Below are 27,129 nucleotides of genomic sequence, written 5' to 3'. Positions count from 1 at the left end.
ACTGGGCCGTACCGCCTTAACGATATGGCAGCTGGCCAACAGGACACAGTCTATAGTTCGTATAGGTGTACCTGTGGTAGCAAGACAGGCTCGGATGGGACTAGGCAGCAGGCAGGCACCAGGCGTGGTGTAGCAGGACTGGCGTGGTACTCAGCGCAGCACAACTTCAACTCATTACGGCACTTGACCAGGATAGCACAGGATACAGGTAGCAGGAACGGGAAACACTGGGAACTGGAAAACACTTCCATTTGCAAAGACAGACTAGGGTAACAACAACAAAGCTCAGGCAATACAGGAAGGGGCAGAGCCCTTCTTATAGTTCAGGGTGCTTTTGGAGCAATCAGCTCAACCTCACACCTGTGTGCGCTCTGGCTCCTTTAGGCTGGACTGAGCTTGCGCGCGCACCCTGGTGGTCACTGTGGAACAGGACGGCCGCATGTGCAGACATCTCTGGAGAGAAGGGTGTCGACTAGGTGGAAGGAGCTCGTGGTCAGCGACCACGGATGTTACATATGGTTTTTGTTTCAAAGGAATCTATTTGTTTTGTTCAAAAGATTAGATACGAACCGAGAATAATATCTGACCATTCTCTTTTAATGTTGGTGATTAAACAAACAATTTATAGTTACTCTGCAAGGGTCTTTTGACTTAATCCTCATTGGTTAACGTTGATAAAAGATCAGGATGTTATTAGTAAATAACTAACCAAATTTATAAATTTGAATATCAATATGGCGGAGATAGAAATTGTATGGGATACTTTAAAAGCATTTGCTAGGGGGTTAATGAAGGGTCATATAAATGGTTTGAAAAAAATCTTTACAAAAGGAAGAAGGAGGCCACGAATAGAGTACAGGAATCTGAAGCAATATTTACTCTTAGAAAAGATGTCTCGTAGGGACAGGAATGCAGCAGTAGGAATATATGAACAAATCCAATATTCTAAAGCTCAAATAAAACACTTTTCCAGGATCAAAGGCAATATATTGACGGAGGTATAACCGGTAGACTTGTGGCAAATATGTTAAAAGGTAAACAGCAGCAGGGGGGAATTTCAGCAATTAGGAGATAAAAATGGAAAGATATGTAGAGATCAGAAAGATATTGAACAGGTGTTTAATGGCTTCTATTCTAAACTATACACTGCAGAAAATAAGGGGTCAACCTCGGAGATAGAGAATTATTTAGAGGAGATAGTATTGCCGAAACGGACTCCTGAACAAAGTTCGAAATTGGATGCCAAGATTACACTGGAGGTGACGGTAAAGGTTATCAAGGGGATCCCAAGCCTTAAATCACCAGGACCAGATGGTCTCCCATATGAATTCAACCAAACATATAGGGATATAATAGCTCCATTACTTTTGGAAGTCTTTAATAAAGCTTGAGAGACAATTGCTCTTCCAGATTCAGTTTAGCAGGCACAGATAATACTTATATTAAAAAAGGATAAGGAAGAGTTGGACCCGGGATCTTATCGCCCGATTTCTTTAATCAATTCGGACGCTAAGATCCTAGCAAAAATTCTTGCAGGGATGTTGGTGAGAAGTCTATCCTCTATTATAGGGCCCTATCAGTGTGGCTTTATGCCCAATGAATCCACGAATACGAACATTAGACGTCTTTACAAAAATCTCCAGTTAGACTTCGGAGAAGCGAAAGGGATTTCGCTCCATTATATCATTGGATGCGGTTAAAGCCTTTGATAGGGTGGAGTGGCTATTTCTATTTCCCCCCTTATATTTGCATTATATTTGGAACCATTTGCAGCACGAATTCGGCAGGACAAAGAGATAATTGGTTTCAGATGTCATGGGAGAGAAGATAAAATCGCATTATATGTGGATGATATTTTGTTGTTTTTGGAAAACACTGTAGATTCCCCTTCCTAGGGCTATGGATCAGATACAGATATTTGAAAAAATTTCAGGATTGGAAATAAAATTGGCAAAAATCAGTACTCTTTCCTATAGATCAGGGTGTAGATTATACAGGGATTACCGGGCTAGAAACAAAAGTAACTATTTAGATATCTTGGCATTATTGTTTCTAGGGACATAGGTCTTACATTTAAAGTCTCATACTTTCCGGTCATCAAAGATATAGAAAAACAAAACCTAGGATAAAACTAAAATATTTAATGGAGAGAGAAGAAGGAGGACTGGCAGTACGTTTGAGAAGTTATTTTCTGGCAGGTCAGTGGAAAATCATTTTGAGTAGGAAACCATCTCAGTTTATACAGACTATTGTTAAGACTGGTAGGGGTCCTTTACAGAACTTATTTGAGGTATTGGGTTCTGGGCAATTAAGAACAAAAAAATTAAGGATTTTCCAACAATATATTTGATGCATGAAATTTGGGTTAAAACAAGAAAACTTTCTCAATTGAGTGGAGCATTGAGTGTCACGCCATTGTTTGGTAATCTTAATATATTAAGGTTAATCAAAGGGGAAGGGAAGAATGGGAAAGATTTTGGGGGTAATGGATGACGAAGAATGGAGGAGAACTAGTAGGAGCACTGGTAAATTGTTAGTAAATAAGTCACATAGAATTACACAATATTTTATTATACATGGTTTGTATTTAACTCCGAAGAAAATGAAGAAGTTTTCGATAGAAAACTCCAAGGATTGCATTAGATGTGGGACACCAGAGGCAGATTTCTTTCACATATATTGGAACTGTCCTATGGTTCACCAACTCTGGATAAACGCTTTAGAATGTATAGAACAAAATTTGACATTTAAATTTCCGGAGGAACCAGGAACTTGGATAATTTACATATTCCTCAAAATAAAAAAAAAGTCTGGTGGTCTTTCTACTCTTCTTTGTGAGGCTACTATAGCACAAAAATGGACGGCATAAGTAGCACCGAAGATCATAGATTGGCATAGTCAGGAATGTAAATATGGATTTTGGCTATTATAATAGTAAAAATATAAATATGAAATTTGGACAACTATGGGAGCCATGGATTAAGTGTATGACAGAGAAACAAAGCTCGATGTTAAATTCCAGGATCACAATGGGATAAAGAGGTATTTGACGGGGGGGGGGGGGGGGGGTGGGGGTGAGGTAGGGGGGGAAGAGACTTTTTTGTTTGTTGCATATATGTATATGTTTAAAAGTATATTCTTTATATGGCTCACTGACGTATGGAATACATTGTATTAGATTATGCTTATGTAACATGTATTGGATTTTGTAATATGTATTTTAATTTGTAACTTTGTAATTTTAGGGGAATAAAATGTAGTATTTGAAAAAAAAAAAAAAAAGAGCTGGGTCCCTCACCTATCAGACATTTATGACATATCCTGTGGATAAGCCATAAAATGTCTGAGTTCGGAATAACACTTTAAATGACCCTAGTACGTCCACTTGACTAATCTGAAAATTTGCCCAGAGTTGCACTTTAAACTAAAAAATGTAGTGTAGTTCGATAACACACACACTCTATATGGCCATTGTTCGATTACCTGAGGAAAGGAGGTTCTTAGCGGAATCCAACAACTTAAAGCAATAACACCTGCTAGCTTCTGGCTTGTTGTTAGAGCAGTGTATATGGACAGGGCTCCCCCCTATAGAAAACACATGCACAGATTATATGGACAGCATGGAATACATGAGAACGCTTTCTGGGAAACCGTTCATCTTTATAAAAATTATATAACACTAAACAAACACCAGCTTTACATGCCTGAAGATATATGTCGGTCAATACAATATATTTCACATGATTTGCACAAGTTAGGTAGCCAAGTTTACAATAGATTAATTATATATTGTAATTAGGCCCTACCCGCTCCATGACATACATTTTACATCATGGGTGGGTGGGCCTTCGTGCACTGTGACGTACAACTATGGCACAGTGATGGCGCAGGCTCAGGTGCTGGGCCTTCACCATCAGCAGTGGGTGGCAACTTTAACATACAGCTAACACGCTGCTGGAGCTCCCTCTATCACCCCCCCCAAAAAATAGAAGTTTACATAATTGACATTGTCACATCCGTAATAACCCGATCTTTCAAATTATCAAGTAATTTAACTCGCAGGTTAAGCACCGTTGAAAAAAAAAATAAAACAAAATTCTGGCTTTTTTTATTTTTTCCCCTCTGTTCAACCCACCTCCGTTTTTTTTAACAGAATTACAGAATTTAAAAAAAAAAAAAAAAAGTCATACGTACCCCAAAATGGTACCAATAAAAATATTACACAGGTCCGTTAATGGTAAGATAAAAATATACTTTTCAGTATATCGCTTTTTTTGTGCTTGAAACCGACCCAATCACTGTAACGACTCGAAATGTTGCATACTCGCTGTACAAGGTTTGTGTCACAATAAAAGTAATATACTAAAAAGGATGTTGTCGCCTCTACTACCTTCTGGGATATAGGTTTGGAACTAAAGATCATACCTTATTTGCATCCTGCCATTGAGACAAGTCTGCCGCTGTCTCACCTTCTGGATTTTGTCTCAGAATATGCAAAAAATTATTTTTCCAAAAGTATTTTTGAATTGTTTAACCCTTTCAGGACCGAGCTCATTTTGGCCTTCAGGACCAGCCCCATTTTTTTAAATCTGGCATGAGTCATTTTATGTGGCAATAACTCTGGAACACTTTTACCTATCCAAAACTATTCTAAGACGGTTTTCTCGTGACATATTGTACTTTAGGTTAGTGGAAAAATTTGGTCAATAAATTCATTGCTTATTTGTGAAAAACACCAAAATTTGCAAAAATTATGATTTTTCTCATTTTAAATGTATCTGCATGTAAAACTACTAGTAATACCACACAAAATTATTACTACTATTTCACATTTCCCATATGTCTACTTTATGTTTGCATAATTTTTTGAACATTCTTTTATTTTTCTAGGACGTTACAAGGCTTAGAACTTTAGCAGCAATTTCTCACATTTTCAATAAAATTTCAAAAGGCTATTTTTCAAGGACCAGTTCAGTTCTGAAGTGTAAAGTTAAAACGTCATTTATACCTGAACCAATCAGGTCCCGATCATGTCTCCGGGACCCGAGGCCGGTGTCAACAGCGCTATCCGTGTGTCAGCGCTACTCTGGGACACCGGACCGCGCTGTTAACACCCACCGTGAATGCACGTCAGCGCTGCAAGCACCAAAGTGAATTTACAGTGGGCGGTCGGGAAGCAGTTAAAATGTAGTAAAACATAAAAATAAAAAAAAATTGTATACATTTGGTATCACTGTAAATCGCACTGACCCGAAGAATAAAGTTAAAATGTCATTTATACTGCACGGTGAATGGCGTAAAAAAGTACTATTAAATCTAAAGTTAGAGCAGAATTGTTTTACTTAGAAATATTGGGATTTTGTCTGTTGTGGTGACAACAGGAAGTACAGCCGTATCGTTTTTCACCTTAGAATTTGCTTCTCTGCAAATGGTCACTTCATTATTGCTTGAACACGCTGACAAAATTACCGAAGATCAGTGTCTGAAGTCTAATTCAAAATGTGACAACCAAGATTTTTAAACTTTGGCTACTGCTGTAACAATATATGGTAGTTTTTACATTTTGGGTGAATCCCCAGTTTGGAGCCGTTTAGGTCAGCCTGCATTCTGTGAGTGGATTCTCACGGGCGCACTGCACTGTTCATACCCAGAATGTAGCCATCCATCAATGGGTTTCTACATAGCGCCAACAGCACCAGCAGGATAAAGGATTATCATCCCAATTGTTCTTACTTATAAAAAGGTAGGTAATTTACCCAGTATTGAATACGCACAAAACACGACAACTTCACTTTTTAGGTGACTTTTCAGAATAATTGGTTATACGTGTGTACATGAGGAATACGACTATTTCCTGCCATTGTATGACTTGTATGTGGCATTATTTAGCAGTTTTCCCCTTTGCAAGCTCGATCTCTAATTTTTAGTTGTCTCTGAGCTAGTGGACGAAGTCTAATGGCTATCATGTCTTCTATACGCTGCAGACAGAGACGAGGAGAACCCTGCTCTCCTAGGTCTATCTATCACATATAGATATAGAAACTGAAGCAGCATGCAGGACATTATACAGCAGTAATGAGCAGTGTAGCTGAGAATCTAGCACTGGGGTGAGAAAGTAACACTAACAAAAGACGCTGCAGCACGTCTGTCCTGCTCCCCCTTCCTTCTCCATAGACTACGAGCGGGCTGTGAAGAGACGTCTGCTCTGTAACTAGGGACAGATTTTGCTTGACAACAGTGGGTGGAAAGCAGATTACAGGAAGGGAGACGCCTAGTGGCAGCAACTTCACACTGAATTTTCAAAGATAAAACTACAACTTAACAGTGAGAAAATTACAAAAGTTGATTGATTTAGGTATACTATTAGATTAGCATAAGTTGTTAAAGCTAAGCTGGCCATTCATTTTAGATAGCGGTTGGCCGAACGCTCAGTCAGCCTACAGCTATTCCTCCCGACTTTACCATACACACGTACTATCGGCCAAGCAGATAACCGTCCTTAAAGGGGTTTTCCCATCAGGGATATTTATGACATTTCCACAGGATATGCCATAAATGTTAGATAGATGTGGGTCCCACCAATGGGACCCGCACCCATCTCTAGAACGGGGCCACTTATACCCCGTTTTAGCGTTTTGTTTTCCCGCTGACGATTGTGATTTCCGATCATTTAAGAAGAAAACAGCGTAGGTCACTGAACTACACTGTTTCCATAACTCGCATAGTAGTGAATGGCAGTTACAGAAACAGCGTAGCATAAGAGCTACACTGCCATTCACTGCTATGGGACTTACAAAAACAGCGTAGCTCAGCAAGCTACACTGTTTTCTTCTTATATGGTCGGAAATCACAAGCGTCAGCGGGAACAAAGAAAGCTAGAACAAGGTTTAGGGGACCCCGCTCTAAAGATAGGTGCGGGTCCCAGAGGTGGGACCCACAACTATCTTACATTTATGGCGTATCCTGTGGATATGTCAAATGTCCCTGATAGGAAAAAACCTTTAGGGAAGACAGTTGCTTATATAATAACGAACAGAAGGATTGAGTATGTTGAAATTCAACATGCCCGACCCTTTCATCCCCTGACATCTGCCGTCGGGGCAGAGTCGGTATACCGCCATACACATTAGATGGTTGGCTGGTCTCGCCAAAGTTGGTGGGTTTAGCTGACATACATCTCATGTGTATGGCCTGCCTTAGTGCCCATATAAATACAGTTGTAGTAAACTTGTCAGCAGGAGAAGACTACCATGCCCACTTACCTGAGAAAATCCTCCCAGGACGATTCTGTTGGAGGGTATCCCGTTTTTTACTTCTTGATCTATAAGTGCTTTAACTGTTGGGGGTAAAAAAAAAATATTATAAAAAGGAGAACTTATTGGCAATCGATGATAATTCAACACTGATAATCCTAAATTTAGAATGTATTGTATATATTTTACACAACTCTATTGCATTTGTTCATGAAGTCAAAGCAACTGTGCACCAACATTAATATCTGCTTACATAGCTCGCAGCATTGTGTTATCTACCGTACATGTTCTTATGTAAAACCCTCATGACCCCAACTCATAAGGCTGCAGATGACCATTTATTTTCAGGCAATCTGTAGGCAGAATGAATATGTAAACCAGGATAAACATGTAGTGTGACCGGCATGACAAGCATTGCAAAAAGATCTTAAAAAGCACTGCAACTTCTGCAGCGATAGACTAAAGCACAGGCGGCAGAATGCGAGAATATGTAGGATGAGAATCTGCATTGCTCGCAACTTTAAAATGTTAAAAACTATGAATAATAAGATACAGAACACAATTCTTCATTTAACAAGGAATATATTGTTTAAGAAATTTCAGTGATAAAAATGTGGAAAAAGTTGATGTTAAAACCGTTTTGGTCCCAAGCCCTCTGTGTATATAATCCAGAGTTCATCATCTAAATATATTACCAGTAAATATAGGTACTCAGTTTCTCCTCTTGTCTAGCGGTTAAAGGGGTATTACGGTTTTAAACATTCACGGCATATCCACAGCGCTCGGCTCTTTCTGTCCCTACCAAAGACCTTTTCATTGAATTCTATTGGGAATTTATTGCATAGCCTATGGATATGGTAATATTGTAGTTGCCCACATTCTTAAAAAATGTTCAGGGATGCTTTCGACAGACGAGGTGGAGCTAATGTATGGCCAGCGCCGCACGGAAAATGTTCCATTATATAGCCATGCTCTCACCACCTATGCATTTGTAGTAGGGAAAAACTCTGTACAGAAGGGAAGAGAAGCAGCCTGGGAAATTATTGAAAAATCTCGCTCAACGTATAAAACAAATCTGCTTTAAACTTCACATAGAAAATAAAAAAGTGAGATTTAAAGAGGCTCTGTCACCAGATTTTGCAGCCCCTATCTGCTATTGCAGCAGATCGGCGCTGCAATGTAGATTACAGTAACGTTTTTATTTTTTAAAAACAAGCATGGCCAAGTTATGACCATTTTTGTAGTTATGCAAATGAGGCTTGCAAAAGTACAACTGGGCGTGTTTAAAAGTAAAAGTCCAAGTGGTATGTAATGGATTATAACGTCTGTGTTTCCCGGCAGGGAACAGGTTAACAGAATCTATAATCAATGATGTGCTGCGTGCACTAACATTCCTCTCTGCCCGTCACCACCTCAGCCGGTGTCTGACATTGCAGGCAAAATAGCGCAGAGCGGGCACTCCGGGGTGAGATTACATTATAGTGTCTGAAATTGACAGCTCCTCGCCTTCCCCCAGCACACAAAATCCCACACTTGTGCATTGATGTCCTCTTCTGGTGTGTGCGCACAAAGGGACACCGGATTATTACGATAAAAGCACAAAATATTTGCAGACCGTTATTTACAGTCAGAGGAGGAGTTTAGGAGCGGGGATAACGGCAATGAACTTTTGATAGCAGCGACCAGTGAGGGATAAGTAAAGATCAATACGTGAAATGCTGGTGACCGGTTCTCATTAAAGCCTGATTCACACGACCGTGATTGGACTGTGAAAAACGGTCCGTGTGTCAGCCGCATTTCACAGCCCGATCACAGTACATGTGAACAGGACTCCTGGCATCACAGACATTTAGGCTACAGTCACACGACAGTTAAAAAAAACATGGGCATTAAAAAATGATCAAATGTCAGTTTTTCATATCCATTTTGCATCAGTGTCTCCAAATTCTCATCCATTTCTAGTCTGTCTGTCTGTTTTCCATGGCCATTAAAAAAAAAATGGATTTAATTTGTCAGGATTTTTGTATTAAACCCTTGAAAACAGCAGTGCCCATGAAGATAGTGCCGCAATGTCCCTGTAGATAGTGCCGCAATGTCCCTGTAGATAGAGCCGCAATGTCCCTGTAGATAGAGCCGCAATGTCCCTGTAGATAGAGCCGCAATGTCCCTGTAGATAGTGCCGCAATGTCCCTGTAGATAGTGCCGCAATGTCCCTGTAGATAGTGCCGCAATGTCCCTGTAGATAGTGCCGCAATGTCCCTGTAGATAGTGCCGCAATGTCCCTGTAGATAGTGCCGCAATGTCCCTGTAGATAGTGCCGCAATGTCCCTGTAGATCGTGCCCACATAGTGCCACAGTGCCCACATATAGTGACAATGCCAGTGCCCACATATTGATAATGCCACAGCGCCCACATCGTGACAGTGCCATAATGCTTATAGTCAGTGCCACATTGCGACAGTGCCCACATAGTGCCACCCCCCCAATATAGTGCCACAGTGCCCATGTAGATAGTGTCACACACCATTGCAGATAGCACCACCCCCCCCCCCCATGTAGATCACAGCACCCCCTCCTCCCTTGTAGATAGCAACCCCACATGTAGGTTTCACCCCAACCCCCCTTATAGATCGCAGCACAACCCCCACTCCCTTGTAGACCGCATCTCCCCTTCTTCCTTGTAGATATCACCATCGCAGCTGCCACTAGGAGCTGAATCCCCGATCAGAGGTTGCAGACGCTCTGGCCGGGGATTCAGCTCCTAGTTGGAAGCTACTGTGGCGCGATCTACAAGGCGGGGGTGGTGATGCAATCTGCAAGGGTGGGTGGTGATGGTTCGATCTGCAAGTGCAGTTCCATGGGGAAGCAGGGACAGGACTGGGCGGACCAGGAAGTGACAAGGCAGCGGGGCTTCCTCCTGCAGCACAATGCGACGGCGCCACTAAAGAATACACCGCATTCCAAATTATGCAAATGTTATTTTTCGCTGATTTTCCTAAATAGTCGATGCAAATGACAGGCAGTATAATCTTCAAGCCATCAACCGTTGGAGTATAATGCAAATTTTATTGAACAAATCTCCTAATAACAGATTTTTTTTTAGAAGTAAAAAACTCAAAATGCACTGTTTCAAATAATTATGCACAACAGAGATCAAAACATTTTAAAGGTTGTAAAGAGAACTAAAATGGTAATTTGTTGAATTTGCAGCATCAGGAGGTCATATTTACAGAAATCAAAAGCTCTTTCAATAAAAAAAAAAAACTTAACAGGTCAAGTTACATGTTAACATAGGACCCCTTCTTTGATATCACCTTCACAATTCTTGCATCCATTGAATTTGTGAGTATTTGGACAGTTTCTGCTTGAATATCTTTGCAGGATGTCAGAATAGCCTCCCAGAGCTTCTGTTTTGATGTGAACTGCCTCCCACGCTCAGATATTTTGCTTGAGAATGCTCCAAAGATTCGAGGTCAGGGGAACATGGGGGCCACACCATGAGTTTCTCTCCTTTTATGCCCATAGCAGCCAATGACACAGAGGTATTCTTTGCAGCATGAGATGGTGCATTGTCATGCATGAAGATAATTTTGCTACGGAAGACACGGTTCTTCTTTTTGTACCACGGAAGAAAGTGTTCAGTCAATCTCTACATACTTTGCAGAGGTCATTTTCACACCGTCAGGGACCCTAAAGGGGCCTACCAGCTCTCTCCCCATGATTCCAGCCCAAAACAAGACTCCGCCACCTCCTTGCTGACGTCGCAGCCTTGTTGGGACATGGTGGCCATTCACCAACCATCCACTACTCCATCCATCTGGACCATCCAGGGTTGCACGGCACTCATCAGTAAACAACACGGTTTGAAAATTAGTCTTCATGTATTTCTGAGCCCACTGCAACCGTTTCTGCTTGTGAGCATTGTTTAGGGGTGGCCGAATAATAGCTTTATGCACACTTGCAAACCTCTGGAGGATCCCACAGATTGAGGTTTGCGGGACTCCAGAGGCACCAGCGGCTTCAAATACCTGTTTGCTGCTTTGCAATGGCATTTTAGCAGCTGCTCTCCTAATCCTATTAAATTTGTCTGGCAGAAACCTTCCCCATTATGCCTTTATCTGAACGAACCCGTCTCTGCTCTGAATCAGCCACAAATCTATTCACAGTACGATGATCACGCCTAAGTTTTCTTGAAATATCCAATGATTTCATACCTTGTCCAAGGTATTGCACTATTTCACGCTTTTCGGCAGCAGAGAGATCCTTTTTCTTTTGTGGAACGTCCTTCTTAAGTAGTTTTCCTTTGGGCACACCTGGCAAACTAATTATCACAGGTGTCTGAGATTGATTACAATGATCCAAAGAGCCCTAAGACACAATACCATCCATGAGTTTAATTGAAAAACGAATAATTAAATGTTTATGACACTTAAATCCAATGTACATAATAATTTGGAACACAGTGTAGATTCAACGATTCTATTAAAAAACAGATTCGCGAGAGTCCTTATTAGCAGTGAATTGAGAGTAAGGGAATGTTCACACGGCTGCGTCCAATACGGCTGAAATGACGGAGCTGTTTTCAGGCAAAAACAGCTTCTTAATTTCAGACGTAATTGCTCGTACTCGCGTTTTTCACCAGCGTCAATTACGCACGTAAGTGGAACTGTTTTTCAATGTGGTCAATGAAAAACGGCTCCAATTACGTCTCAAGAAGTGACATGCACTTCTTTGACGCGGGAGTCTTTTTATGCGCCGTCTTTTGACAGCGGCGCGTAAAAAAAAAAGCCTGTGCGCACAGAAAATCGTAACACCATTGATTTCAATGGGCAGATGTTTGCCGGCGGTTTGGAGACATATTTTCGGATGTAATTCGAGGCGTAAAACGCCCGTATTATGTCCGTAAATAGGGTGTGTGAACATACCCTAAATGGTCAGGGGGAGGGGAAGAGAAATGGCGAAAAAGGCAATTTTCTGTAATAGGATATATTACAAAGTTTCTTATATTTGCTTGTACTATTGTGTTAAATGGTTACTAAAAAAAAAAAACAACATTGCATAAATCAGACTACTCTCGCTAGATTGGAGCACTTGTGATCCCAAACTTTTAGTTCAGGGAACAGAAGCACCAAATTGTGTACAGTGCGGAGAGTGAATATATGCATGTTCTGGAGCTGCGGTCCCCTGGAGTTGGTCACTGCCGGCAGACTGGCTGGGGAAGCAAGTGTAGTAGGGAGCGCAGATCAAGGAAAAGGAGTATACAACACATCAGAGATGAAGTGGCGGAGCATTAGGAGACCGGCTATCAATGCGGACTTCTTCAGGACAGGCAAAGAGCAGGATTTGGTGTAGAAAATAGTCTAAGCAAAATCAGGACTGTTGGCAGCTATGGAATATCCCTTCATTTAACCCATTAGTGACCGCCAATACGCCTTTTCACGGTGGCCACGAACGGGCTTTATTCTGATGCATATGCCTTTTTACGGCACTGCATCAGGATAAAGTAAACAGAGCAGGGAGCCGTGAAATCTCCCTGCTCTCAGCTGCCAGAGGCAGCTGAGGGCTGGGAGCGTCCCTGCTCTGCCGTGTGAGATCGATATAAGTATCGATCTCACCCGTTTAACCCCTCAGATGCGGTGCATAATAGCGTGCACCGCATCGGAGTGGTTTTGGAGAGAGGGAGGGAGCTCCCTCTCTCTCCCACCGACACCCGGCGATACGATCGCTGAGTGTCTGTGTCGCCAATGGCAGCCGGGGGCCTAATAAAGGGCCCCAGGTCTGCCTGGAGCAAATGCCTGCTAGATCATGCAGGAGGCATGACCTAGCAGATGCCTGTCCGTTTTAAACGGACAGGCAGTAATACACTGCAATACAAAAGTATTGCAGTGTATTATAATAGCGATCGGAGAATCGCATATTAAAGACCCCTAATGGGACTAGTAAAGAAGTTAAAAAAAAGTTTCATAAAGTTAATCAAAAAAAAAAAATGAAAAACCCACCTTTTCCCCTTACAAACTGCTTTACTATTAAAAACCAAAATAAAGTAAAAAAGTTACACATATTTGGCATCGCCGCGTCCGTAACGACCCCGACTATAAATCTATTACATTATTTAACCCGCACGGTGAACGCCGTAAAAAAAAAATCAATGGAAAAATTGCTGTTTTCTGTGAATCCTGACTTTAAAAAAAATGTGACAAAAAGTGATCAAAAAGTCGCATCTACTCCAAAATGGTACCAATAAAAACTACAAGTCGTCCCGCAAAAAAAAGCCCTCATACAACCGCATCGGCGAAAAAATAAAAACGTTACGGCTCTTCAAATATGGAGACACAAAAACAAATAATTTTGAAAAAAAAAGCGTTTTTACTGTGTAAAAGTAGCAAAACATACAAAAACTATACAAATTTGGTATCGTTGCAATTGTAACAACCCGCTGAATAAAGTTATTGTGTTATTTATATCACACGGTAAACGGCGTAGATTTAAGACGAAAAATTTCAGGTTTTTTTCTATTCCCCCCCCCCCAAAAAAAGTTAATCAATAAATAATATGTACCTCAACATGGTGCTATTAAAAAGTACAACTTGTCCCGCAAAAAAACAAGACCTTATACAGCTATGTCGACGCAAAAATAAAAAGTTTATAGCTCTTGGAATACGACGATGGAAAAACGTAAAAAATGGCTTGGTCATTAAGGTTTAAAATAGGCTGGTCATTAAGGGGTTAAAAATCGTATTCAGCCATTTCTTTGTTATATCGTTTTTTTAGCATTATTTTATTAACATCAATCATCATCGAAAATAAATATTCATTGCCGAAGTATCCAGCTTGTAAGTCTGTGTCTTGATCTGAGTGGAAACCACAAAGCCAGTCTGAAGGGCTAAGTACAAGTCGATCTTTCAGCTGCCGCATCATAATCTAATAAGGAAGGTCGGGCGTAGCGAGAGAGAGAATCTCATTATGGCCTCAGTAGATGGATCAGTATGGTGCATCCTATGACTCCGAACCATCCTCTATTCCCTTCTGATTCATCAACGAGACAGGAAATTGAATTAAAAGGACATATCCTCATGTGTTTTCATAATAAACTAAAACCTATATAAAAACAGTGGAATATTTATCATCCAAATTCTCTAAGGTTCTTACAGGGAGGATAGGTTTAACATTGTCCTCTATTAAAGATGCAAAGTTTAAAGGAACATACCACTCCAAAAAAAATCAGCTATCACAGTGTTCCTTACTTTTACATTGTAAAGACTTGTGCTTCGTGTGCTTTACGGTTACTGCATATTTTCTACATTGTATTATCATCGAGTGGTGCCATTTCCATCACACAAATTTTTCCAGCCCTTGAAACATGTTAGATGTATGCGAATTACTAGATCAAAAACTTAGCTCCTCCAAAAAAAATAAAAAAAAAATAAATGATGGAAATGATAGGTCATAGGTCAGACTAAAATAAATTAAAAATAACTACACTTTCAAAAACTTTTGATATGTCATAAAGACATATGAAAAGTTTGGAGCGGTGGGGGTCCGGGTGCTGAGACCCCCCCATCGTCGCTGAAACGAAGGTGAAGAAGTGCTCAGCGGAGCGTCCTACACCATTGGCTGTGATTGGCGCTCTCCGTCAAGCTGAAGACGGCTTACAAAGTTCTAGGTAAGCAATCTTCAGCCTGACGAGGAGCGCTTATCATAACGGAGAGCAAAGCACTCAGCTTAGCGGTTCTGCACCTTTGTTTCAGCGATGGTGGGTGGTCTCAGTACCCGGAACACCTACCGATCCAAACTTTGATATGTCTGAATATCTAATCAGATTATTTGTCGACTCCGAGACCTGGATCGCTCATATTTTTAGTCTATTCAGTTCTGGCGATTTAGTGACGCTATATGCATTAAATATATATTTTTTTCTGTATAATTAAAAGTTATTACATTTTCCAATATACTTTCTGTATTAATTCCTCACAGTTTTCAAGATCTCTGCTTGTTATTCAGTAGAAACATTCATTGTTTACTAGCCGTGGAAAAAAAAATCTGTCCATGGTCATGTGATGGACACACAGGTGCACGGCTCGTTACAATTACAGTATGTATCAGAACGGTGTCTTCTAACGATCCCAGCACCTGTGTGTCTATCACATGACCACGCTCAGAATTTTATACACTAGAAGTAAACAAAGAACGTTCCTACTGAATAACAAGCAGAGATCTTGAAAACCCAGGAATTAATACAGAAAGTATATTGGAAAATTGTATAACTTTTAATTATACAAAAATCAACATTAATTTGCTGAAACTGAACAACTCTTATGGCAGGTATAAGTGCATTGTATGAATTCTGCGCTTATTGTATTTTTAGGAGGTGTTGTGTGTCTCAGACTCTGCTTGGGTCAGACTTTTAGCCACAAGTATGGATTTCTATGCATATTTTAAACAAGGTTACCCTTTGATGCAAAGATGCATGAAGGCACCCATGAGTGTTAAATGGGTTTTCCAGAGCCACCCAAAATTTGTCTAAAGGCAGAAAGTGTGATAAAATAACAAAATAAACACCCATCTGATAGATCCTCCACCGCTCCAGCATCACCGATCTGGTGGCCCTACTGGTCTTGGTCAGCTGGCATGCAGTGATGACATGCCGAGTACCCGCGCATGACCGTTCTAGCTAATCACTGGCCTCAGCGGTGAGGCACTGGTCATATGCGGGTAGTCGGCAGGTCATCACTGCAGGACAGCTAACAGACCGTCGGAGGTCACCGAAGCAGCAGCACTGGAGTGTCGGGGGATATACCAGGTCAGTAATGTTTCTTTTGTATTTTATCACATTCCCTGCCTAAAAAAAAATTGACTCTCGGAAAAAAAACCTTTAAAGGAACAGTGTCATCACAAATTTTTTTTTCATATGTTAAAGATGTTAGTGCTTTATTAAAAACGTTTATATTTATTTGTGTGTTTGTGTTTTACTTTTTCTTATTTTTACACTTTTTCTTCCCTATGGGGGCTGCCATTTTTTGTTCCATTTCTGTATGTGTCGATTAACGACACATACAGACATGGAATACGGCAGCCACAGTCCCATAGGGACTGCGAACGGCTCCCGTCCCATCCACTTCTGTGTACGCCGTCTGTGTGGGAACTGCGCATGCGCCGCTCCCACACAGTCCAATTTGAAATTGGCGCCGTCGGCGCCATTTTCCTGTGGACCGGAAGTCGCGGCCGGACAGTAAGATTACTACTTCCGGTCGCGGCTTCCGGACTTGTGCACTTGGACCAGCGGCACCAGACGGAGCGGACGGGCCGGAGGGAGCCGCGGCGGCAGGAGCAGGTAAGAGATTTCAATGTATGTTCGTGTACGTTTACTACTGTATGTAAACCTACTACACTGTGTGTTAGCTCAAAAAATGGCGACACAGTGTAGGAGGATACACCGTTCAAACCCCTCGTTTATCCCGGCACTAGCCAGGATAAAGGAGGGGGGGATGCTGAGAGCTCACTAGAGCGAGGGCTTTTTACCCAATTTTGCAATGCTGCAATTTTGGGAATAGCTCCATCTAGTGACCAGCAATGGGAAATATTATAAATTAGAATCTAATTTATAATATTTCCTGACTCGTGAAAAAAATAAAAAAAATTTGAACAATGTTTAATCACCTACACACTAAATGTTTAATTAAAAAAAACAAAACATGTTTTTCTGGCAACACATTCCCTTTAAGTGCTGTGTATTTCAGCAAATATATGGGTATGGGCGTAGATGGTTTTTTTCTATTTCTAATTCAGGTTTTACTTGTGTATGCCCAAAGTGCAAAAATTGTTATGGCAGTGAATGGGTTGAGGTTTGCCTTCAACTATATGTTATGGCATATCACAAGAGTATGTCATTTTCACTCATCGGTGAGGGTCTGACCACTGGGACCCCCCACTATCACTAGAGCAAAGCTGCCGCTGTGCTATTCAGGCACATCTATCACTTTCGATTCCTTTTCCTTGCACGACAACGCGCCTAACCTAATGCTGTTCAGGTACTGGAGGTTTTACAGTCACGTGAATTCCATAACTTATAAGAGAAAACATCAAGAAAAATCAGAATAAACCCTACAGATGTGCCATTGTCAGTATTTCTCACTGACAACTTTACCATCTGGTCCGGAGGCATAACTGCCTGAAACAAAGGACTGCTACAGCGGACCACCAAGCAAGACTTTCCATTAAAAATTATCAAAGCCATAACTAAAGCCACAAAACCTACAGGCAGAACATCACCGGCTACATCATGGGACAGAAATGCCTCGCCAGACAGATGTGGGACTGCCACCGCCAACTCCAACACTGAGAGTTACCGTGCCTATTTTTAAACCTCAGCTGTAGACATGCGCCCATTACCCAAGTCAACTTTAGGTCTTACCGCTAGCCCTACCCATAGACGAGTAGTGTGCTAATTGATGGGAATATTGGGGCAGATTCGTTAATGTCTTTACAACAGTTTTCTAGTCTAAATATATTAAGAAATATGTAGTTCGGGATGGGGGGGGGGGGGGACGACGACACGCGTAATATCCATAAAGCCCCCATCTCACTTTTTCCGATACACATGAATGAAATAAATAGTGCACCAGCTTACTATTCTCTGCAGCCTGCTTGATGCCAGCGTCATCTTCTTGTGCATCGGGAGACAATCCAATTATGTCAAACCTAAAAACATCAACATATTAAACACAGGTCATTAAGAAACATGTCCCACTGTATTTAGATAGAAAACGGTTTTGTCCATCATTATATTTCCTAAAACAATTGCAAACATCTCAAGTGAATGCAACATTAATATCATCCTGCAGAGCTGCGCTCCTCTTAAAGCCTTCAGGAACCATTAGTTTTATGTCGTGTTGTTTCCAGACAACGCTAAGCCAGCTTTGCCCAGTGGACACTGAATTTTTAATTACATTGTCATTTAAAAATTAATTAGAAGGAAGCAGATCTACTTCTAGTCCCTTGGCAGGGTTGCAGCAGGGGAATTACTCCAACCTGTAATATTAAGACCTAAAATGTGTAGAAATAGGGGGGATATAAGCGGAAACTTCCAGACAAAAGCATACATTGCATTAATGCAAGACAAATGGGTTATAAAAAAGGTTACGGGTTGTCGGCTCATTATGGTCATTGTAGCTGGAATCATTCTCCGGACTCCCACTTCATCTTTATGTGACAGTAGACGTTTTCATTCTAGCTAATCCATTTGCAATGATCACATTTAATTTATTATGCTGCAAAGTCCATCACAAACCTTCAATAAGCATTACTACAATAAAGAGATAACAAGAAGAACATTTCCTTATATCGGGGTATTACTAAAATTGAGGAGTAACATGAAACTCATGACAGCCTCCTATCTAGACGCCTGCAGTACTACTGGACCATCGGCTGCAGCTTCAGGGAAAGTCCTCAATGAATCCTATACGGACATGTTACAGCGGAGGACAAACCAGCATCGCTCATAAGTTTAGACCCTCACTGACTGTATGAAGGTGTTGGGCAGGCTATAGCCCATTTAACTTGGCATAGTCAAAATTCCTAGTAAAGACATTTCCAACAATTACAACTCACCTGCCACCGAACCTCTTTAAAAAAAAAAAAAAAAAACACCGATTTTTTTTTACCGAAAAACAGACGGGAGGACACAAAAAAAAAGTCAGACCGTAGGTGGTATACTAAAGACAAGTTATTAATAATACAACATAAAGTTCCTTACAATGAGAATTGGAAAATATAGCCACAGATGCAAGAACACAGTCTGTAGGAGTAAATGTACTACTACTGGTTAATCTGGAATGTATTTTCCGATGGGCAGGTTAACAGACAACAGAGACACCAACTTATGGGGTAGAGTGCAAGATGATCCCTTGTTTTTCATTGCGAACATAACATAGCGTCTGTACAGTACGGTCGTAAGAGCGAGCTCATCTCCGTCTACATCCACAAGTTATTGTCCCTCTTCTGACAATATGCAAACAACAAAGCGAGCCTCAATGACAACACTTAAGAACCAGTTTTGCAAGCACGGTATGACTAAGCCCTGTTTACTGTTCTAACCAAGCTAACGTTTGTTCCCCTATAAAAACTTCACAAAAAAAGGAAAGAATAAAGTTATGAGCAGCACGGTTAAAAGTGAATGAGAACGACATCAGACACACATAAGGTAATAACGTAACGTTGGTCTCGCTTTTATTACACCCCACAATAGCTAGGACTAGAGGCCTTCATACAATATTTTTTGTCAGGCAGATGCGCGCTCTATGAGAGGCTCCAGAGTAACAGCCAATCTAATGCAGTGGCATATGGCAACACCTGCTACGCCAGCCAAAAGGAAGGATCACCAATACTTGGCCTACATTGGGATAGGAAAGCTGCAAAACAAAGCTGTACTCTTCATGCTGTAGACGGCATCCGCACAGTGTACCGTGGCATTACAAAGACGTCCGTTCAGTTAATACATCATCTCAAATCAGACTGAAACATTAGAACGAAGTATGTTATCTGTATACTAAAGGGATGGCCCAAGCCAAACTGTTAGGGTATATGAAAGTCCTAGAAAAATAAGTGTCCTCTGCGGAGTTACAACATCGCATATTTGTGACGGATTTGTCGCAGATCTCTCCTATTGGCATTGCAAAGTGTAAAATCCGCAATTAAGATATGTGATGTGTGAAATCAGCCTTTGGCCATATTCACATAGGGCTCTGCCCTGGAACCTGAAGGGAACTCTGGCGAAAAAACTGCACCAAATTGTGAAAAAAATAAATACTTACCCCGTCTTCTGTAGTCATGGCGACACATCCCTGTTTTCCATGCAGCCCGGCCTCCTGAGATGACACTGCAGCCTATGTGACTGCTGCAGCCTGTGATTGGCTGCAGCAGTCACATGGGATGAAACGTCATCCCAGTAGGCTGCCTGGGACAGAAGAATGACGCATTGCCAAGATTACAGAGAACGGGGTAAGTACAAGCTTTTTTTTTTTTTCCTGAGTTGCAGCTTTTCTGCCATAAAAATCCCAACATCTGCTATTTGCTGTGGGTTTAACCTCCCATTGAATTTAGCACCTTAATGACGGCAGGCGGTGCAGGTGCTTAGTCTACAGCGACGTCTTTTGGCGTCGCTGTAGAAGAGGCTGATGAGCGCTCATCCTCTAAGCAGGAGCTGTAACTAACAGCTCCTGAACTTAGCGCAGCCTGCTGAATAGAGCTGGGGTCGGAAAACATTCGGACCCCCCCCAGCTGTTTAACCCTTTGCAGTCCGTGGCAAGATCAAAGGGAACTCCCCTCCATCATCTAGTCATCAGAAACCCGGTGACGTGATCAAAGAGCAGGGAATCCCTTTGCAGTCAGCCCTATGGACCTACAAAGGACCCCAGGGCTGTCTGTTCAGTAAGCCTGCTGTTAGGGTACACTATGGGTTGCCCTAACAGCAGCCTGTGTCATAGTGACACAGTATGATGTATTAGCATACAAGAGTATGCTAATACATTCCAAGTAAAAAAAAATAATTTAGTTTTAAATCAAGTTATCCCTTACTAGGATTTAAAAAAAAAAAAAAAAAAAAAAAAAAAAAGTCAAGATTTGGCATGAAATATATTTTATTGCCCCTACACTAAATAAAAAACCTACACATATTAGGTATCTAAACCACCATAATAACCTTAAGAATTAACTAACGGGTTATTTAGTATGAAAAGTGAACAGGATAAAAAAAAAATAATAATAATTATGACGAGAATCGCTTTTTCCTATATTCACGCCGTAAAAATAATTTTTTTCTACCTCCAAACTGTGAGAAAAAAACAAAAAACTTCTCCCGCATAAAACAAGGCCTCATACGGCCACATCAATGAAAAAATAGAAATGTTATGGCTGCTGAAATGCAGAGGTAAAAACGGAAAAAATGTAGCTGGTCATTAAGGGGTTAATAGGGAGGACCTGCAACTGAAAAGCAGTGATTCCGAAGCATAAATTGACATGGTGCAGATTAAAAAAAAAAATCACACCACTAGTCAATTTATAAAAGGTTTTTCGTCTGATTTCTGCTGCTACTATAGAACGCTGCGGATTTTCCACAATGAGAACCGTTGCAGTTAATCCGCACTGTTTATGCTACGTGCGGACATACTTTTAGGATGGATTTACACGCGGCAGATTTTGTTGGAGAAATTTCTGCGACTGAAAATCAGTTCCATTCATCTGAATGCAACTTGCAGAAATCCACGAAGCTGCTGCAGAAACAACCCCATTCAGATGAATAAAATGGTTACAAAAATTTCTGCAACAAAATCTGACACATGTAAATCCACCCGTAGGTGTCCTTGCAGAAGAATGTATGGCCACTTGCAGCTTACCCTGGTAATATAGGATCATCACTGGAGATGGGGGGGGGGGGGCTTTACAGAAAGGGGTAGCCAATTTATTACATTATCCATGCGGACCCATGGTCATCTAAAATTTCCAAGAAAACAACATACTGAGGCTTTCAAGCCAAAAATATCTAGCAGTCTGCATTTTCACAGTAATCGGAACTACTAGGGTCCAGGATCCATTACATTACATGATAATCCAAGGGCAGACTACAGACTGCCAGAAATAGCCACCTGCATTCTGCTGGCTGACTAGGAGAACAGTGGGGTATTTGATTTTCCCTCTGCTGCTCTGCCCAGTCTTCAAATGAGTCACTTGCAAAGTGGGAATTATAGCCAAATGTAGACTAGGGAATTGATGCCAATGCCATGACTTCATACAGAAATATGTAGCACAAGTGTAAAGCTAGATTAGCAGGAAGGGTAACAATAAATTGTAGCATTTCACAGGCTCAGTATGTAATTACTTACCACGATGGCATTGCCATGTTCATATTCAGCGATACTGGCATAACGGGCCTGAAAATAGAAATTGGAAGTCAATGTACCCAATAACGATCTAAGTTACAACTGCTAGAAATCAGCAAGCTGAACTTTGGCACCATACCACAACCACGCAAGTAACCGCTAGATCGTGGCAGATAAACTGGACATGAGAAGATTGGACTCCGTAGCACAAAATAAAAAACATTTAAGCAAAGGAGTTTAACAAAGATGGTTATAAAAAGATCCGGCATGACTACACAAGACTATGGATAGAACAATGAAACTCTGGACCACGCACAAAAAACAAACTAACTAAACGAACTAAACTAACTAAACTAACTAAACTAACTAAACTAACTAAACTAACTAAACTAACTAAACTAACTAAACTAACTAAACTAACTAAACTAACTAAACTAACGATTTTTTTTAAATTATTATTCTAACATACATAGATGACACTTACGCATGCGGACATATATACTTCACATGGGGACTTCTAATGCTTGCCATAGCTTCTGCCCAGCCATGCCTGTGGGGTAGAAAAGGAAGAGTGAGTATACAGATATAGTTCCCATACATCCAGCATATTACAAAGTAGATATCCCTGTGCATTGTGTATATAATATAGATCACTTTATGCTCGGAGACAGTAGATGTCCTGTAGAAAAATCCAGCATTTACACTGCTCACGGAGCGCAGGCTTACCCAGTACACAAGTGCCAGTCCCTGTATGCCAAGAGCTTCAGACGCCCATCTGGCATGGCCCAAATGTAGACGCAGTCGCACCAGTCCTCCAAGCCAAAACAGCTATTCTAAAGTAAAAGGAGACTGCAGGTGCCAAATACAAAATACTCCGCTCACACTAATATTATACTTCTCCGTTATGCTGGAACTTTCGGTAGAGAAAGCAAAAGCCCTTTCCATTCCGGATGAAATTCGACATATGGGGCTATTTAATACTTTGTTTTGCCCGGGCACAGGATCGGACTGGCCCACCAGAATACCAGAGGATCCTCCGGTGGGCCCAGACTCTGACCCAATAATGGGTCCCAAAAGGTCTAGCAGAAGACAACCCTATTTGGAGCAAGCTTGGCAGCCTAGCCCTTGCCACTAGGGTCTATGTCTTATGGGTGATTCACAAATAATCTATTAGACCTTATTATCGATATGTCCTGTGTGTACAATGATAACAAGTGGATGTGCACGTGTTCTGTAGAGCTGGTGGGTGGGCCCTCAGAATCATTCCCTCTGGTGACCCCTGTCCGACGCTGCCCAGGCATCCTGTTAAAGTCAGTTATATAGAAATCTACATGGAGATGACAGCGGCCACACTTCGCCAGCAGTTCTAGTAAACTATTCTCACCCTACGATACATTAGTAAGGCCCCATGCACACGCCCGGAATGTTCAGCCGTAATTACAGAATCCTTAATTACGGATGAAATTGCGGACCCATTCATTTCTATTGGCTACAGAAACCTTCCCTTATATTTACGGATGTGTGTCCGGGCCGTAGAAATGATCCGCAAAATATAGAACATGTCCTATTCTGTCCACCATTGCGGGACGATCTCGCCCATAGGAGTCTATAAGCGCATCCGAAATTGTGGACGGCTACGGATGTGTATCCATAGCCATCGGATCCATATTTGCCGACAGTAAAAACTATTATAGTCGTGTGCATGAGGTTTAAAGCAACATTCCTCATTGACTCCAGGAGAGGTCTACAGAGGATACCTTTGTGTAGGGAGAAAATATGTATACACAAATTATACATACCCAGTATCTCCTAACCCGTGCAGGAAGATCACCTACAGCAAAAAAACAAAACAAAAAACACAGGGTTAATTCAATTTAAAAAAAATAAAATAATTCTTATAGTACTGAACTGTACAAAGACTATGATGATCACGCACAGCATGTTTACGTGGTCCCCTGAGGCTTGTGTGACAATGACACCAGCTGCAGAGGACGACATTTGGCACAGCTCAGAATAGACGGCACAACATTTTTGCCACTCGCTTTCACAAGAAAGTTGTGTTACGGGTTTTGATGACCGGCATTGAATGCCAAGTTACCCCTGTAAACTCACACGCCACATTCGGTAAAATGCTTTCTTTCCCCGCACAAAAAGTGGAAACCAGAACAGGTTGGTTTTAGTCCAGGCTGCCGGCAGAGAGCGGGTCACACGCGCGCTCGCTGTCCTTTGGAATGAACCACAACTACATTCATTCCCTGTAGGATGGAAACAGGTTAACCTAATGGAAACCTATTTCAATGCAGATCTGCAGTCCTCCAGTGAAAAGTCATGAAGGACACGACTAAGGCTACGTTCACACCAGCGTGACATATACGCGCCTAAAAAATAGGCATAAATCTGTGCGTTGCGTTTTACCATCAGTGTGCTTTGCGTGTGGCATGTGTTTCTCGCACTTGCACTTTTTTTTTTCAATGCAATTGATGCGTGAAACACGGATGTGTGTCCGTGTGCTGTCCGTGGTTTTCACGCAATGGGTCGACTAGGTGCGTGAAAACGCAGCAATATAGAACATGAAGTGGGTTTCACGCAACGGACACTCGCTGTGTGAAAACTCACGCATGTGTGAATGGCCCCATTGAAATCAATGGGTCCGTGTTCTGGATGTTGTAGCCGGTCACGAAGCCTACACGTGGCATTGCATTACAGAACAATGGCTGCAATATGGCGTGGCACACAAGAACGGATGGCATCATGCGAGGCATATGACTTCGGTTACAACTCAATTATTGATCGCTGTAAAGAAGTAGAACAGATGGTCATCTGTTCTCTGGATTCACACAGCCCTGGTTGTGAAATAAAAGAAAATCATTAAGATTCGCTCTGAATAGAAACACAAAAACACACAACTAACCAAGGAAAAACCTCATAGATGAACCTGTCGTTATACTGACCGGAACTGATCAACGTAGAAAAAGACTTTAGGGACAGTTCAAACAGAGATTTGCGCTAATTTTGACGCGGAAACCACGTCGTATCAGAGCAAAAATACAGGTATTTCTTTCCCTGAAGGGCTTGTTTGGAGCAGTTTTTTTTCTGCATTAGGCCCAGTTCACACAGTTTTTTTTCTGCATTAGGCCCAGTTCACACAGTTTTTTTTATTCTGATTTTGATGCGGAAACCGCATTGGAATCTGCACCAAAAAATTTCTGAAACAGGTTTCAATGAGAGGCAGAGGCGGTTTTTTTCCCCACGGCAGCATGCTCTTTCTTGCCGCGGTTCAACCTCTGACCTCCCATTGAAATCAATGGCAGGCAGCGAAAGCTTTTTTTGCCCAAGGCACTCAATGGCGGTGGGCGTAAAATGCCCGAAAATCGCGGCAAGAGATTGCAAGCAGGTAAAAATCTGCCTCAAAATTGTTGAAGGAATTTTGAGAAAAAACTGCATGACTAAAAACACGGGAAAAAAGCGTCAAGCATTCCTTCAGGAATTTTGAGGCAGATTTTTTCTGCCTGTTAAACTACTCTGTGTGAACTAGGCCTTATTCTGTATGGGGGCACAGAGTCCCTATAGTTCCATATTATGTGATGCCGTATGGCACGACATTCTCCCCTAGAATACCTCTGTATAACAGCATCTGATATAACCCGACACTCATTTTTTTTCTAAGAATCGGAGAAATAAATCTGCGTGCCTGTGTCGGAGATCGTGGCCACTTACAGCTCCAGTGATACGTGCCTTCCTTTCTGGATTACAGATCCGTGAGGACAATTCACGACAATGCAGAAATCCTCTCCATTCATTGGAAACCCTGTCCCTTATAAGAAGCGCCACACAGAGATAATCGGCACCGAGGCCAGAGATGAGGGGCAGCCCCCCATAGCACAGCACAATGATGCCAGGGCTGTAGGGGCAGCCGACAGTAGAACGGGCAGTAAATAGAGAAGTGATGCCTCATTTCATTTACAATAAGCGGTAGGTCCCGGGCCGTCACCCCTCCATCTGAGGCTACAAAACCACAACCTCTAAATAGCAGCTGTGAAGGAATGCTGGGGGTTATACTCTCCTAAAAACTGGAGAGCCAAAGGTTGTAGAATACCAGGTTATAGCTTTATAGAGAGAGATGGATAGATAGATAGATAGATCTCCCTGGAGCACTTTTCTTTAATCTGGACATGTGACAAGCAGTCGCCCCAATAGTCACACACAGGCATGGCAGGTGGAGCGCAGGGTGTGACAGGACAGAGAAGAGTAAGATGACATGCAGGAAAGTGGTGAGGGACAAGTAAGGCAGAACAGCAGGGTGGGTGACCTACTAGGAGAGTGATGAGTGACACACAGGAGTGGGGGCAGGGGTTGCAGTAAAGGCTGGGGAAGCTTATACTAAGCAGACTCACCGCGGCCGTGGCCTTGCGGGCGGCGGGCACTATGGCAGGCAGGGGGACGGACATGTTATTGCCGCACATACACCGGGTATGTACAGCGCCGTCCTCGTTGTGCCGGGTATCTGTCACTGTACACGGCTGCGCCGCCCTTATCCTTCGATAACCCAGAGCTAAGCCGCGCAGAAGAGGGCGTGTCGCTGTCGTCAGGATCTTCAGAACAGGCCCCTCCTGCCTCATTCTCAGCCAATGACCGGGCGAGCATAAGCGCGAACTACAGCGAGTGGGCGGGAATGAAGGCAGTGATGGGGTCTTACGGCCGCCTGCGATTGGAGAAAGCGGGGATAAAGTGGGCCACATTCTACCTTTCGTTTTGGGGAGACGAACTTGTCAGTGACGTCAGCAGACACGAGGGTGCCGTGTGTGACTGCTGAGTGCGGCCTCTGATGTAGCGTAACAGCCCGGTACTCCCGGCATTACAGTGCGGAGAACTTCACTCAGCCGGGACCGCCCACCGTACAAGCTAGAGCCGGTCAAGTAGTAACTTGCTGGAATGTTTCACACTCCCCGGAACACCTTTATCAAAAATGGCCTAAGGTGCATACCTGACAGACTATACAGCAC

The 27,129-nt window shown here is 42.0% G+C and overlaps 1 protein-coding gene across 1 annotated transcript in view; it reads right to left on the bottom strand.

Moving 5' to 3' along the window:
* LYPLA1 (lysophospholipase 1) overlaps positions 1-26,708 on the bottom strand; it is a 36,935-nt gene extending 10,227 nt beyond the window's left edge. The window contains exons 1-7 of the mRNA XM_075826244.1: positions 26,521-26,708; positions 23,926-23,957; positions 22,611-22,676; positions 22,130-22,177; positions 17,881-17,951; positions 7,263-7,336; positions 3,484-3,585 (exon numbers count right to left, since the gene is read on the bottom strand). Coding sequence (XP_075682359.1) covers positions 3,484-3,585; positions 7,263-7,336; positions 17,881-17,951; positions 22,130-22,177; positions 22,611-22,676; positions 23,926-23,957; positions 26,521-26,589 — 462 coding nt within the window. The 5' untranslated portion in view covers positions 26,590-26,708. The remainder of the gene's footprint in view (positions 1-3,483; positions 3,586-7,262; positions 7,337-17,880; positions 17,952-22,129; positions 22,178-22,610; positions 22,677-23,925; positions 23,958-26,520) is intronic.
* Between the last annotated feature and the right edge of the window lie 421 nt (positions 26,709-27,129).

Source organism: Rhinoderma darwinii, chromosome 5 (genome assembly GCF_050947455.1).
Source record: "Rhinoderma darwinii isolate aRhiDar2 chromosome 5, aRhiDar2.hap1, whole genome shotgun sequence".
In the NCBI taxonomy this organism is placed as follows: domain Eukaryota; kingdom Metazoa; phylum Chordata; class Amphibia; order Anura; family Rhinodermatidae; genus Rhinoderma; species Rhinoderma darwinii.
The sequence above is the reverse complement of the archived record's forward strand: the minus strand, read 5'-3'. Positions and strand labels throughout refer to the sequence as shown.